At 50.9% G+C, this 16039-nt stretch overlaps 1 protein-coding gene across 7 annotated transcripts in view; it reads right to left on the bottom strand.

The window, feature by feature from the left end:
• Nucleotides 1-16039, bottom strand: part of LOC139234174 (talin-2) — a 379178-nt gene that overhangs the window by 53938 nt on the left and 309201 nt on the right. For all 7 annotated transcript variants that reach the window (XM_070865210.1, XM_070865207.1, XM_070865213.1 and 4 more), the window contains 3 exons: nt 7004-7150; nt 4259-4360; nt 2044-2163 (listed from right to left, as the gene is read on the bottom strand). In XM_070865210.1, coding sequence (XP_070721311.1) covers nt 2044-2163; nt 4259-4360; nt 7004-7150 — 369 coding nt within the window. The remainder of the gene's footprint in view (nt 1-2043; nt 2164-4258; nt 4361-7003; nt 7151-16039) is intronic.

The following is a 16039-nucleotide window of genomic DNA, read 5'->3' as shown; positions in this document are numbered from 1 at the left end:
CAGGCAGACTGCCTGTTGTAGGGTAACCGCATAGTGCTACCCAAAAAGGGCAGGGAGACGTTCATCTCGGATCTCCACAGCACACACCCGGATATGGTAATGATGAAAGCGATAGCCAGATCCCACGTGTGGTGGCCCGGTATCGACTCTGACTTACACCAGAGTCCTGTGTACGGCAATGCAGAGTATGTGCTCAGTTGAGCAACGCACCCAGAGAGGCACCACTAAGTTTGTGGTCCTGGCCCTCCAGACCATGGTCGAGGATCCATGTCAACTATGCAGGCCCGTTTCTCGGTAAAATGTTCCTGGTGGTGGTGGATGCTTTTTCAAAATGGATTGAATGTGAAATAATGTCGGGAAGCACCACCACTGCCACCATTGAAAGCCTGAGGGCCATGTTTGCCACCCACGGCCTGCCTGACATACTGGTCAGTAACAACGGGTCATGTTTCACCAGTGCCGTATTTAAAGAATTCATGACCCGCAATGGGATCAAACATGTCACCTCGGCCCGTTTAAACCAGCCTCCAATGGGCAGGCAGAGCGGGCAGTACAAACCATCAAACAGAGCCTTAAACGAGTCACAGAAGGCTCACTCCAAACCCGCCTATCCTGAGTACTGCTCAGCTACCACACGAGACCCCACTCACTCACAGGGGTGCCCCCGGCTGAGCTACTCATGAAAAGGACACTTAAAACCAGACTCTCGCTGGTTCAACCCAACCTGCATGATCAGGTAGAGAGCCTGGCGGCAGCAACAAAATGTAAACGATGGTCGCGCCACTGTGTCACGGGAAATTGATCTGAATGACCCGGTGTATGTGCAAAGCTATGGACATGGTCCCAAGTGGATCGCGGGCACGGTGATAGCTAAAGAAGGGAGTAGGGTGTTTGTAGTCAAACTAGACAATGGACAAATTTGCAGAAAGCATGTGGACCAAACGAGGCTGCGGTTCACAGACTGCCCTGAACAACCCACAGCAGACACCATCTTTTTGAGCCCACAACACACACACAAAGGATCAACGACACCGCCCCGGACCAGGAAATCGAACCCATCACGCCCAACAGCCCAGCAAGGCCAGGCTCACCCAGCAGCCCTGCAGGACCAACAACACGCCAGCCCAGCGAGGGCACAGCCAACACACCAGAACAGACATTTGTACCGAGACGGTTCACAGGGAAAGAAAGGCTCCCGACCGCCTCACCTTGTAAATAGTTTTCACTTCGACTTTGGGGGGGGGGGGGAGTGATGTTGTGTATCTGTAAAGCATGCACTCCCATGTTCCGTCACCAGGGAGCTCATCCCCTGATATCCCAAGGGATCCCAGCATCTCTTGGGAGCACTGTATATAAGCTGGCCCCTCAGGCCTGTTCCTCACTCTGGAGTGTCTTATTAAAGACTGAGGTCACTGTTACTTTAACCTCCCTGTGTGCAGTCTCATCTGTGTTCGGAACACAATAAGAAGAATGGGAGGTGATCTCACTGAAACGTATAGAGTTCTTAAGGGACTTGACAGAGTAAATGCTGAGAGGGTGTTTCCCCGGGCTGGAGAGTCTAGAACCAGGGGTCACAGTCTCACGATAAGGGGTCGGCCATTTAGGGCTGAGATGAGGAGAAATTTCTTCACTCAGAGGGTGGTGAATCTTTGGAATTCTCTGCCCCAGAGGGCTGTGGAGGCTCAGTCTTTGAGTATATTCAAGACAGAGATCGGTAGATTGTTGGATATTAAGGGAATCAAGGGATATGGGGACAGTGCAGGAAGTTGAGGTCGAAGATCAGCCATGATCTCACTGAATGACGGAGCAGCTCGAGGGGCCGAATGGCCGAATCAAGCTCCGAATGTTCTTCTGTGTTAGAGGAAGCTGCTGGAAGTTGAGTGAATGAATCGACGTGGCTGAGCTGCAGTTCGATCGCCAGCAGCGGTTCCAACACCAGCGGGCTCTCGGGGGGGGCGACGGGGCATGGGCAGTACTGCTGGCCTCGCCAGTGATACCCACATCGCAGATTAATGCCGTCGGTCGGGGGGTGGGGGGGCTTACCTCCTCGGTGTCAGCTGTGGCCGTGGCGAGTCTCCCCTGGTGGGCCAGGTGGCTGTAGTCTGTGGTCACCTGGGAGGCCAGGCCGCCCAGCTCTTCGGGGCTGGTCACCGATTTGGACATCTGTGGAGACACAACAGAGCGAGGGAGCTATGGTCAAAGCAGGTCGGCAGACAGGGTTTTACACAGGGCCGCTCACTGGGGCAGCAGTCTGTCCTGTGACCGTGCCAGGTAGCAGGCTGACGTTTGCCTACATTTTACCTCACCACAATCGTGCTGGGTGACACCACCAACAAACATTCGGCCACAACTCCTTTTCCAACGCTCACTTGAATCGGACTGGATTCTTATTAATATTCCAGGAGCTAGATTTCAATCTACAGGCTCACCACGTCAACAGTGGCACCTCGGGTGTGCGCACACATCTGTGTTTGCACATGTGTGTACGCATGGTATATGTGGTGTGTGTGATGTGCGTGTGTGTGTGTGTGTGTGCAGTGTATGTGAATGCATTGTGCGTGTGTGCATTGTGCGTGTGAGTGTATTGTGTGTGTGTGTATGTATTGTGTGAGTGTATTGTGTGTGTGTGTATTGTGAGTGTATTGTGCGTATGTGTATTGTGTGAGTGTATTGTGTGAGTATTGTGTGAGTATTGTGTGAGTGTGTGTGTGTGTGTGTATTTATTATGTGAGTGTGTTGTGTGTATTGTGTGTGTGTGTGTGTATTGTGTGTGTGTATGTGTGTATTGTGTGTGAGTATTGTGTGTGTGTATTGTGTGAGTGTATGTGTGTGTATTGTGTGTGTGTGTGTATTGTGTGAGTGTATTGTGTGAGTATTGTGTGAGTGTATTGTGTGAGTATTGTGTGTGTGTGTGTGTATGTGTGTATTTATTATGTGAGTGTGTTGTGTGTATTGTGTGTGTATTGTGTGTGTGTGTGTATTGTGTGTGTGTATGTGTGTATTGTGTGTGAGTATTGTGTGTGTGTATTGTGTGAGTGTATGTGTGTGTATTGTGTGTGTGTGTGTATTGTGTGAGTGTATTGTGTGTGAGTATTGTGTGTGTGTATATTGTGTGAATTGTGTGAGTGTATGTGTGTGTATTGTGTGTGTGTGTGTATTGTGTGAGTGTATTGTGTGTGAGTATTGTGTGTGTGTATATTGTGTGAATTGTGTGAGTGTGTTGTCTGAGTGTATTGTGTGTGTATTGTGTGTGTATTGTGTGTGAGTATTGTGTGTGAGTATTGTGTGTGAGTATTGTGTGTGAGTATTGTGTGTGTGTATTGTGTGTGTGTATTGTGTGTATGTGTGTATTGTGTGTGAGTATTGTGTGAGTATTGTGTGTGAGTATTGTGTGTGAGTATTGTGTGAGTGTATTGTGTGAGTGTATTGTGTGTGAGTATTGTGTGAGTGTATTGTGTGAGTGTATTGTGTGAGTGTATTGTGTGTGTGTATATTGTGTGAATTGTGTGAGTGTGTTGTGTGTGTGTATTGTGTGTATGTGTGTATTGTGTGTATTGTGTGTGAGTATTGTGTGTGAGTATTGTGTGAGTGTATTGTGTGAGTGTATTGTGTGTGAGTATTGTGTGAGTGTATTGTGTGAGTGTATTGTGTGAGTGTATTGTGTGTGAGTATTGTGTGTGAGTATTGTGTGTGAATATATTGTGTGAATTGTGAGTGTGTTGTCTGTGTATTATGTGTGTGTATATTGTGTGAGTATTGTGTGTGAGTATTGTGTGTGAGTATTGTGTGAGTGTATTGTGTGAGTGTATTGTGTGTGAGTATTGTGTGAGTGTATTGTGTGAGTGTATTGTGTGAGTGTATTGTGTGTGAGTATTGTGTGTGAGTATTGTGTGTGAATATATTGTGTGAATTGTGAGTGTGTTGTCTGTGTATTATGTGTGTGTATATTGTGTGAGTATTGTGTGTGAGTATTGTGTGTGAATATATTGTGTGAATTGTGAGTGTGTTGTCTGTGTATTATGTGTGTGTATATTGTGTGAGTATTGTGTGTGAGTATTGTGTGTGTGTATATTATGTGAGTGTATTGTGTGTGAGTATTGTGTGAGTGTATTGTGTGAGTGTATTGTGTGTGTGTATATTGTGTGTATTGTGTGTGCCTGTGCTGAATAGCTGATGGTTCTGTGGGAGGACACAAAGCCACAATGACAATCGTGTCCGGCATAAGGCCACAAGCGATGCCCTTCCCTCACTCACTCACCATCTCCTGCGCTGTGACTGCAATCGCCTTGGAATACTTGACCATTGTGGTTTGATAATCAACGAAGCTTCCTTCTGGTTCTGGGGGAGTGCCTTCGTCCAGCTGGAAGACAGAGTGCGGATTGTAGAGGACAGTGTCAGCACGGACTCCCATCATTAATACCCACCCATCGGGCAACACTGAATCATAACAAGCAAGGGGAGCGAGAGTGGTCTTGGCCAGGAGAGAGAGACGGGCTCCTCGTGAACCCAGGACCCCTTTTACATGTTAACAGGACTGGAGTCAACGGAAGGGAAGATGGGGCGTGGTGATGCTTTGCTCGACGCTACAGGCAAAGACTGCCTCATGAAGTGATACTGGGGGAATGGGTTTGTGTGGGTCCCACATGGTGGCGTGCAGCCCACTTTAAGGCTGAGGGTTATGTTGGGAACGTGATGATTACACGCGATCTCCCCCCAGCCCCGTCACCGTTTCTACACAGGAATCACAGTGACCGGGGAAATGGAGAATCTCTGCACCAATGGTGGGACAGAGCACTCGAGGTCTGAGGCAGCAACAGATGGAGCGACAGCGAGCTGGGAACACCACACCAGATGGACCCAGCTTGGCACACTCAACCCATGGAGTATTAAAGCAGCAACACGATCACTTGCTGACTCGGCAGGCTGAGATTGGGAGAGTGCTGTTGGGATGAGAGGGGCAGCTATTACACACGGGCTGGGCAGTTCTGCCCCCCACGGTGCCAACATTCCTCACTTTACAATACAGCACAAATACTGCCCACAAATCACTGAGCCCCAATAAATCAACTCATTAAAAGGCCGTTTGAAATTTCACAGTCCTATTTCCACCCAGAGCGCTACTTTAAACCCCCTCACCATATCATCGGAATACACCGTATCACTAGCTTTCAGTGATTTCAACCACTGTCTGTCCCACCTGTGACAGAGACGGTAATTCCCGTATTGGACTGTTCAGTCACCTGAGAACTCACTGTTGGACTGATAGCAAGTCTTCCTCGATTTCGAGGGACTGCCTATAATGATGACGACGCGTGATTCCTGTCCCCGAACCCCTAAATCTCTCTGCTCCTCCATGGTTCCGAGCTTCTCCCCATTTAGTAAATACTCTGATCAATCTTTCTTAGGTCCAAACTGGGTGACCTCATACTTCCCCATATTGAACAGGTTTGCCCACTCACTGAATCTGTCAATGTCCTTTTGCAACTTTCTGCTCTCATCACACTGCGTACTGTGCCCCCTAACTTAGTGCCGTAAGATAACCGTCACCAAGACCACGTGCTTCCATCTCTAATATTGCCTGTCTCTGCCCCTAACCCGTGCCTCTGTCATCTCCACATGCAACGACTAACACTGTCCTTGCTGCTTTCCCAGTCTGCACAAACCCGAGCTCGTCCAAAACTCTGCTGTCCTAAACAGCACCAAGTCCCGTTTGCCTGGGTTCACTGACCTACACTGGCTCCCGGTTAAGCAACAACCCAATTTTAAAATTCTCATCCTTGTTTTCAAATCCTTCCATGGTCTCGCCCCCTCCCTACCTCTGTAACCTCCTCCTGCCTCCAGCCCGCCCCCAGATCTCTGCACTCCTCCAATTCTGGTCCCTCGAGCATCCCCCGACTTTATCGCCTCACCGTTGTGCCTTCAGCTGCCTCGGCCCAAAGCTCTGCAACTCCCTCCCCAAACCTCTCTTCTCCTTTAATACGTTCCTTAAAAGCTACCTCTTCCATCAAGCAGTTGGTCACCTGTCCCAATATCTCCTTACATGACACGGTGTCAAACCTGGTTTGATAATCGCTCCTGTGAAGCAATGCTCTGAGTGGCTGGTCAGAAAAAACGCACATGCGCGGAATTGTGAATGGGCCGCTCAGCCCATTAAAGGGGCCATGCACCCAAAAATAATTAAAGGGGACATTGCTGTGAAGCGCCTTTGAACCAGTTACTCTGTTGAAGGCGCAAGTTGTTGTTGTTAAAGGCGTTATGTAAATGCGTTCACCTGCTCCGAGTGTGGGAAGGGATTCACTCGGTCACCCAACCTGCTGAGACACTAGCAAGTTCACAAGTGACTGCAGGGGTTGGATTCTGCTGTTATTGCTGCTGTTATTCACATCTGTGGTGTTCATTCTGTTATATATGTAGTTGCCGTTTGTTTACTGCTAATGTTAATAACCCTTCAACTCGGCTGGAGTTTAATATTTTGTTATTTCAAATAACAGTGTTGATATTTGATGTCTCCAAGATAAGAGAAGACTAACTGATGTCCTGTTTCTTACTGCTCCATTCTTTCATCGGGGCGGAGGAGCGGTGAGAGATCGGGGCCCAGGAGCGTCATGATCGGGGCCCAGGAGAGGCGAGGGCCCAGGGGCAGCACGGGCCAGCCCACACTGCGATATGTGTGCGCACTTGGCCCGTGCAGCAGAGCTGGTCTCCAGTCGTCCTGGTTAACCCTTGCCACTGGACCAAGACCTAGCTCTGTCAAGCCCGTGTGGTGGCTGGTGTGCAACGGTCACCCCACGTTAAAAATATCCACACACAGGCATCTTCCACCCTTCAATATGTAGCTCGGGATCTGGAATATTAGGTCCTTCATTGAAACACCTGTGAGCTCATCTATTTTGGTGTGGAAGCAAGTCATCCTCGCTTCGAGGGATTGCCTGATACTATGTAATTGCAAGTTGTTGTAAATAAGAGGAACAATTTGTGCAGAACGCTCATGGAAAGGACTTACCCGGTTCATTGCATCAGCGATGGCATCGACCATCCCTCCCACCATCCCGATGTCACTGGCGGCTTCATTCAGGGTCACCATGATATCGTCTACCGCCTCCTTCATTAGCTGAGCTGCCTCTGTAATAGCATCGTGTGTGTGTGCGGCCTGGTGAGTGAATGATACACGAGAGCGTCAGTCCCACAGCCGGGCGGCAGAGCGCAACTGAACAACCCGCAACAGCTAATTCCCACCTGGCCACACGGGGGCAGCACTTTGGGTCACCGGAGCTGGTGAGTGCAATTAGATTGGATAACCTCTTGTTGGCCAGCGCAGACACGATGGTAACTACATCATGGAATCGAATACGGCCAGGGTGATTTCCTGGACTAATTTCAATCGCTTGGATGGGTCGGAGAGGAATGTTCCCAGATTTCTTTTCCCCCAAATTGGCCTGGGTTTTAAGCTGGTTTTTGCCTCTCATGGCTCCGGTTGGGGTGGAGCGTAGAATGTTTCAGTATAAGGGGTATCGCAGTTATGTGAGGCGGACTGGTTGGGCTGGGTGCTCTTTGCCTTTCCGCCATTGTTCATGGGTTTATATGTAACCTTCAGGGCTGATGACCGAGGGCCGTGCGGCTCTTTGTCGGCCAGCGTGGACACGATGGGCCAAAATGGCCTCCTTCTGCGCTGTAAATTTCTATGTATCTTGGACTTCAGCGCAAGATCGCACCGTACAAGGGGCACTGGACAATGTCTGGCCATACAAGGAGTCTGGACCATCCCTTGGCAACACAGCCAATGGTGCCACAATATACAGACAGGCCCAACACAGGGAGATCACTCCGGATATCCTGGGGATACACTTGGCCCATTCGCTCTCCCAACGGCTGGAAGCAATTCCCAGGTAATTTGGAGACTATTCAGAGAAGGTTCATTAGGTTGATTCCGGGGATGAGGGAGTTGACTTATGAGCAAAAGGTTGAGGAGGTTGGGCCTCTACTCATTGGAACTAGTGGGCACGATCTTAGAATAAGGGGCCGCCCATTTATAACTGAGATGAGGAGAAATTTCTTCTCTCAGAGGGTTGTAAATCTGTGGAATTCGCTGCCTCAGAGAGCTGTGCAAGCTGGGACATTGAATAAATTTAAGACAGAGATAGACAGTTTCTTAACCGATAAGGGAATAAGGGGTTATGGGGAGCGGGCGGAGAAGTGGACCTGAGTTCATGATCGGATCAGCCATGATCGTATTGAATGGTGGAGCAGGCTCAAGGGGCTGTATGGTCTACTCCTGCTCCTATTTCTTATGTTCTTATGTTCTAGTATCTTGTCTGAGGGGAGGCCATCACACCAAGGCTTCCATCCCAGATAGCCACACACTCCTTAAAGCAGGAAGCACGGGACGGTGACCAGGAACAGGAACCATACTTGAAGTCTCTTCCTCCAATTCTTCAGTCCAGTGGGACTCCAGCACCGTTATGGCCCCTCACTGCCAATGTGGCAGAGATGGACCAAACGAACACAGGCCAGGGATCTTGCTGCTTTGCGAGGCTGAGTACCCTATCACTGACCCCCTGGTACAGGTCACCATCACACGCCCATTCTTTGCACCCCTCAGCACTCGTCTAAACCTCACTGGAGGGAGCAGATCCTCAGTCCTTCTCCTCCGGGAGCTTGGGCCATGGGTCATAACCAAAGCCCGATACATTTTCCCATCTCGGTAAAATTTCAGGTCCGAGGACAACAAAACAGTTTAATCTTAAGCCGGAGTTATACCGCACTTAGTGCAACCGCGACGCGATGTGAAACGGCCTCACGCAAAACCGCGTCAAATGGACGCGAAAGTGTCAGCCTAACTACAGTCTCTACTGATCCCAACAAACACAACCAGCGTCAACATTAACAGCGATCGGAGGCTGAACCCACCGTGTACTTCTGACCAGACATCTTAATGACAGGATTGTCCGACTAACTAGGCCCAAACATTCTAGATTTAGAAACTTCATTTGCAGCCTAATTCATCAGAGAACTGAGTGGTGAAATTTCATTAGAGCATGAGAATAAGAGCAGGAGTAGGCCATTCGGCCCCTCGAGCCTGCTCCGCCATTTAATACGATCATGAGCATCTTCACCACATGGACTGCAGCGGTTGAAGAAGGCGGCTCACCACCACCTCAGTGTTTCAATGCGTTCATCCCCCTCACTGACCGAGCTCCTCTAAACTCTCCTGCTCGATCCAGACAGGCATTGTGCCGGACAAACGCCACAGAACCCTCAGCGACTGCACGGGCGAGCAGCACTTACTCAAAGTGACATTCGTAAACCGGTTCCTGAACTGTGACCTTTCATGTGACAGGTTCTTGGAGCCAATGAAATGAGATTGCAGTCTGTAAATACAGATATTGCACATTGTGCAATTTGGTTATACTACAATGGGACAGCACAAAGCTTTGGGACATGATGCTCATCAACACGCAGCCTGACTCCCCCTTAGCCCCCTGTCCTCCGCAGCTCACACACCCAAGCACACCCTCTGCTCCCCCCATGAAAGATCACATACCATGAAAAGAACAAATCTTGGGTTCAGGACTTCTGAAATGGAAAGTTAAAATGTCATTTTCCGGCTTTGTGCCCCTCAGTGAAGACACCTGGCCCACACATTGTGTGTGTGATCATACACGCTTCCCATAACCCTGGATTCCCTCATCGCTCAAAAATCCATCTATCCCCACCTTGAATATATTCAATGACCCAGCCTCCACAGCTCTCTGTGGTAGAGAATTCCATAGATTCACAACCCTCTGAGAGAAGAAATTCCTCCTCATTTCTGTTTAAAATGGGCGACCTCTTATTCTGAGACTATGCCCTCTAGTTCTAGATTCCCCCACGAGGGGAAACATCCTCTCTGCATCTACCTTGTCAAGCCCCCTCAGAATCTTATACGTTTCAATAAGATCACCTCTCATTCTTCTAAACTCCAATGAATATAGGCCCAACCTGCTCATAAGACAGCCCCTTCATCTCAGGAATCAACCTCGGGAACCTTCTCTGAACTGCCTCCTAGCTGAGGTGAAGTCTCCATAACCCTATAGTGGATGAGTCAGTTTGCAGAAACCTGCTCCAGGGCAGTGAATCCGTCTCTCACTGAAACACTCCCCCCACCCCCAACCCCCAGGCTACATGCACTATTTTCTGGGCCCAGTGTGAGTACCGCCACCAAGTGCAGCCTCTCACTCCTCCCTGACTCTCGGGAGTCCGTCCCAAACCAGATAACCTCAATCCTCTTCATCTTTCCAACGTCCATTTACCCAACCCCTCCCCCTATCAATTCAATTCCTCATCATTTACTGCTCTTCCAAGTCCTGATGTAATGTCCTTACTCCGATCTCCTCCCTTGCGCTAAAAAATTACTCATTCTCAGTGACTTCAACCTCCAGCTCGTTCCTTCTTCCATGCCACCCAACCCCTGACCACTCTCAATGGCTCTTTCCCAGGTATCGGTCGTGGCTCAGTGGGCAGCACTCTCGCCTCCGAGTCAGAAGGTTGTGGGTTCCAGTCCCACTCCAGGGACTTACGCACAAAAATCTAGGCTGACACTGAAGTACAGTGCTGAGGGAGTGCTGCACTGTCGGAGGTGCCGTCTTTTGGATGAGACATTAAACCGAGGCCCCGTCTGCTCTCTCAGGTGGATGTAAAAGATTTTGAAGAAGAGCAGGGGAGTTATCCTCTGGTGCTCTGACCAATATTTATCCCTCAACGTAATTGAAAACATTGCTGGTCGTGGGAGCTTGCTGTGCACAAACTGGCTTCTGCGCTTTCTTCATTACAACAGTGACAAAGCTTCATTAGTAATTAACGGGCTGTGACGTGTTTTGGGACTTCCTGAGGTTGTGAAAGGCGCTATCGAAACGCAAGACTTTCTGTACACAAACCCAGGCAGAAACAACACCCTTCACAGAGAGAAAAATCCGTGCAACTAATTTGAAAAATGAGAAGAGGCCTTAGGAGAGCAGCTCCACGTTGGGCTGACAAAAGTCAGGAATGGATTGCCGCCCAGCCTGGTGTACCAGCTGCCAGAGGCCCATTAGCCACTTTGAGCCAGTTTGCAGTTCGTCTGATTCTTTGTCCGTGTGCATTTGAATCTCATCCATCACCCAACTGGAAGTAATCAGAGACAGGAAGGATCGAATTAGCGAGCCATTTGTGACGCCCTCACATGCTGGCTCATCAGTGACTGCAGTGAATGTAATCACATGGCCCGTGTTACCGCGCCGACAATACCGAACCTCCCGCTTAATCCTCACACAATGAACGGCAGCCCAGGGCCAGAGCGACTTGGCCCACACAATGCACATCTCCAGGCACAGGGGCAATGTGCCTGCTCAGCTCAGAAGCCATGTAAACACTGCTCTCCAAATCACACCAGCGCTCCCCCACACAGAGCAGCAAACACACCCACCGCACATTGCTGAGAGCTTCCCCCCGCACCCTCCCCCCGCCATGTTCAGGCACACCCAGTACCCCCTCCCGGGCACACCCAGTACTCCACACCCCGCCCACCGCGCTCTCCCACCCTCCCCACGCACTCTCCCACCTGCCCCCCACCCCCCCACACTCTCTCACCCACCCACCACGTGCTGCCTCCCAGCCCCCCTCGTCCCCCCCCCCACCCCCAGTTGCCCACCTGCACGGTAAGATGCTCAGTGTCTCACTGCAAACAAGCCGAACGAAAAAAGTGACTGAAGTATAAAAAGTTGCAGTCAGCTTTTCTGCCCGCACTCAGCCCCAGGCCAGGAAGCACACGTGACTGTCAATCAGTGGCAGCAGGCAGACCAGGTCACGCAGATGCGAGCCGCGATACGAGGCGCACAATGACCCAACATATCACAGCAGCACATCAGGATATTAAGGTCATAAAGCAATCAACAACCGTGCACCATCTGATCATTTCCTGCCCATTGTTAACCTCCTCGGGCGATTGCCCACGTAATCCAAACATGGTCCCAGTCAACGGGACACACACAGCTCACTGAACGGGGATACTCAGCTGATTATTAGTGTTTCTGTAAAAATCCATTCATAGTCATGTGCAAGTTCTAAATGCAGCAGTTTTAAAATCTATAAACTGCTTCTGGTGTCCACCATGATCTATCTCTTGTCCTTAGCCACATCACAGAGAACAAGTGAGGTTTTAAGCGTTATGAACTTGCATATTGGTGACTGGAAACTGGGTATTGACCAGATTATTGCAACAGTTTGGCACGGGTAGATTTTGAGAGGTGGTTTCCCCGAGCTGGGGAGTCTAGAACCAGGGGTCACAGTCTCAGGATAAGGGGTCATAGAAACATAGAAAATAGGTGCAGGAGTAGGCCATTCAGCCCTTCGAGCCTGCACCACCATTCAATATGATCATGGCCAATCATGTAACTTCAGTACCCCATTCCTGCTTTCTCTCCATACCCCTTGATCCCTTTAGCCGTAAGGCTCAATCTAACTCCCTTTTGAATATATCTAACGAACAGGCCTCAACAGCTTTCTGTGGTAGAGAATTCCACAGGTTCACAATTCTCTGAGTGAAGAAGTTTCTCATCTCAGTCCTAAATGGCTTATCCCTTATCCTTAGACTGTGACCCCTAGTTCTGGACTTCCCAAACATCGAGAACATTCTTCCTGCATTTAACCTGTCCACTCCCGTCAGAATTTTATATGTTCCTATGAGATCCCCTTTCATTCTTCTAAACTCCAGTGAGTATAAACCTAGTCGATCCAGTCTTTCTTCATATGTCAGTCCTGCCATCCCGGGAATCAGTCTGGTGAACTTTCGCTGCACTCCCTCAATAGCAAGAATGTCCTTCCTCAGATTAGGAGACCAAAACTGAACACAATATTCCAGGTGTGGCCTCGGCCATTTAGGACTGAGATGAGGAGGAATTTCTTCACTCAGAGGGTGGTGAATCTTTGGAATTCTCTGCCCCAGAGAGCTGTGGATTCTGAGTCATTGAATATATTCAAGGCTGAGATCGATAGATTTTGGTAGTCTCGGGGAATCGAGGGATATGGAGATCGGGCGGGAAAGTGGAGTGGAGGTCGGTGATCAGCCATGATCTTATTGAATGGCCTTATCGAGGGGCTGAATGGCCGACTCCTGCTCCCAATTCTTTATGTTTATGTTCTTTAAGACGGTAACATTAAGCAGAGAGGTTTATGTTTAACAGTCACTGGGGGGGGAACACAGAGTTATGGAAATATTGACCTGTGCTCGAATGTTGTACGCCAGTCCCTGGCATATACCCAGCTGACCTGTTGCTTCGGTACAATGTCCCGGGGCAATAAGGGAGAAACAAAATGAAAAGAAAGAGAGGGTACACACCATCTCGCAACATAAGAAATAGGAGCAGGAGTAGGCCATATGGCCCCTCGAGCCTGCTTCGCCATTCAATAAGATCATGGCTGATCTGATCATGGACTCAGCTCCACCTCCCTGCTCGCTCCCTATAACCCCTTATCCCCTTATCGGTTAAGAAACTGTCGATCTCTGTCTTAATGACCCGGCTTCCACAGCTCTCTGAGGCAGCGAATTCCACAGATTTACAACCCTCTGAGAGAAGAAATTCCTCCTCACCTCAGTTTTAAATGGGCGGCCCCTTATTCTAAGACCATGTCCTCTAGTTCTAGTTTCCCCCATCAGTGGAAACATCCTCTCTGATCCACCTCATAATCTTATACGTTTCGATAAGATCACCTCTCATTCTTCATCATCATAGCGCTGCCCCTGAACGTGAAACGGGTAATCCTGTGACAACAGATCACAACGCGAAGAGAAGGGTGAGACAGGGGGGGCCAAAATTCTCCCCCTCTATAAGCTGCATTACTGCCTCAAAGAGGCAGCATTGAAGCGGCGAGACCTCATTGGCCGGGAGCAGGCGGATGGGCCCACCCTTCCAATGGGAACGCACCGACCCCTTTCTGCCCCGCGGGAACGTTGCCGGCGCTGGTCGGTGCCCCCGACAGCTCTCCCCGGCGGGAAGCAGTCAGCGCCTGGGCGACACGTCCGTCCTTAAAGGGGGGGTGCACTGCCGCCACCTCCAGTTTATTTTATTTGTCGGCAGACTCCGAGGTCGACCCGACAATGGTGGCCACGTGTTCGGCCGGGTCGCCAAAAGGCACCCTCTCTTGTGTACCGGGCGCTGACCCGGCCGAAACCCTCTCTGGTGGCCCAGTGGGTCTAACTAAACCCGTGCAGAGCTCGCAGCGGCCTTCCCCTTTAACTGAGGGGGAGGGACATTGTGACGCATCAGTGCGGCGTTGATGACTCGGAGCGGCTGACCCGCTCAATATTGGTCCAGTCTCCGCCCCGTCGATTGGGGGGGGAGAAAAACATTAAAAATCGGTAAGTGGTTTGGGGCGGAGGGCAATTTCGGGCCCAGTGGATAGGAGCCAAACTTAACATGACAAAAACACAATTCAAACAGCGATTTGAAACTGTAACACACACATCGAGCGCTCACAGAAGGAAATCAACCCTTAGTTGTTCAAAACATTAAACAAATCAAATAATTTGCCCCGAGACTCAACAGGTTTGGGACCAGCTAGCAGAACTGGTTAGCAGGCCTGATCGACTTCAGGATTGTTTCTCACAATGTTGAGCCCAACTGAGTCAAAGATGGCACTTAGGAGAAAGACATTCAAGTGATGATGTGCTCCCACCGAGGCCTCCCTCCAGGGAGTGTGGGGTGGAGAGTCAGTATAGCAGTAATGTCGCCCCACCTCCAGCCAACACTCCCACAGGAGCCTCACTCCATGGCACACACTGAGAGAACACCATCGCAGGTCGAGGCTATAGAGCCGGAGCGCTGGGCCCTGGAACAGCGTGAGCCGCTGCAGCTTCCAGCTCGAGCTGACACAAGTGTGCAATGGCTTCGAGATGGGCGACTGGGTGACATCATCAGGACCCAGGTCGCCATTTGGAGCGAGGGCAGGAGCATCGGCGGGGCCCTGGTAAAGCAGAGGAGCAGGAAGGTCGTGGCGGAGGAGCGGCGAGGGATCGTGGCGGAGGATGAATCGTGGTGGAGGAGTGGCGAGGGTTCGTGGCGGAGGAGCGGCGAGGGATCATGGTGGAGGTGCGGCGAGGGTTCGTGGCGGAGGAGCGGCGAAGGAATCGTGGTGGAGGAGCGGCGAGGGTTCGTGGCGGAGGAGCGGCGAGGGTTCGTGGCGGAGGAGGAATCGTGGTGGAGGAGCGGCGAGGGTTCGTGGCGGAGGAGGAATCGTGGTGGAGGAGCGGCGAGGGTTCGTGGCGGAGGAGCGGCGAGGGTTCGTGGCGGAGGAGCGGCGAGGGATCGTGGCGGAGGTGCGGCGAGGGTTCGTGGCGGAGGAGGAATCATGGTGGAGGAGCGGCGCGGGTTCGTGGCGGAGGAGCGGCGAAGGAATCGTGGTGGAGGAGCGGCGAGGGTTCGTGGCGGAGGAGCGGCGAGGGTTCGTGGCGGAGGAGGAATCGTGGTGGAGGAGCGGCGAGGGTTCGTGGCGGAGGAGCGGCGAGGGATCATGGCAGAGGACTGGCGAGGGATCGTGGCGGAGGAGCGGTGAATGCAGGTACGGGGCCCAGAAGAGCCAAGGGCCCAGAGGCAGCACGGGCCCAGCCCACACTGTGATATGTGTGTGCACTAGGTCCGTGCAGCAGAGCAGGTCTCCAGTCGTCCTGGTTAACCCTTGCCACTGGACCAAGACCTCGCTCTGTCAAGCCCGTGTGGTGGCTGGTGTGCAACGGTCACCACACGTTAAAAGAATCCACGCACAGACATCTTCCACCCCCTCAATTGGAGTTCAGGACTGGAACATCGGGTCCTTCATTGAAACATCTGTGAACTCGTGGCGAAGCAAGTCATCCTCATTCGAGGGACCGCCTATGACTCCATGGCAGTGAAGGGCAGAGAGTCTGCCCCTGTTGCTGGAGCAGAATTTATCCCAAAGCTCAAACGGGCTGTCGACCCATGATATCAGTCCTCTACATTAGCAATCCGTCAAAGCAAAGGGGACCTGTGGCTCTCGCTCAGAAGGCCGC

This window comes from Pristiophorus japonicus, chromosome 21 (assembly GCF_044704955.1).
Source record: "Pristiophorus japonicus isolate sPriJap1 chromosome 21, sPriJap1.hap1, whole genome shotgun sequence".
Lineage (NCBI taxonomy): Eukaryota > Metazoa > Chordata > Chondrichthyes > Pristiophoridae > Pristiophorus > Pristiophorus japonicus.
The sequence above is the reverse complement of the archived record's forward strand: the minus strand, read 5'-3'. Positions and strand labels throughout refer to the sequence as shown.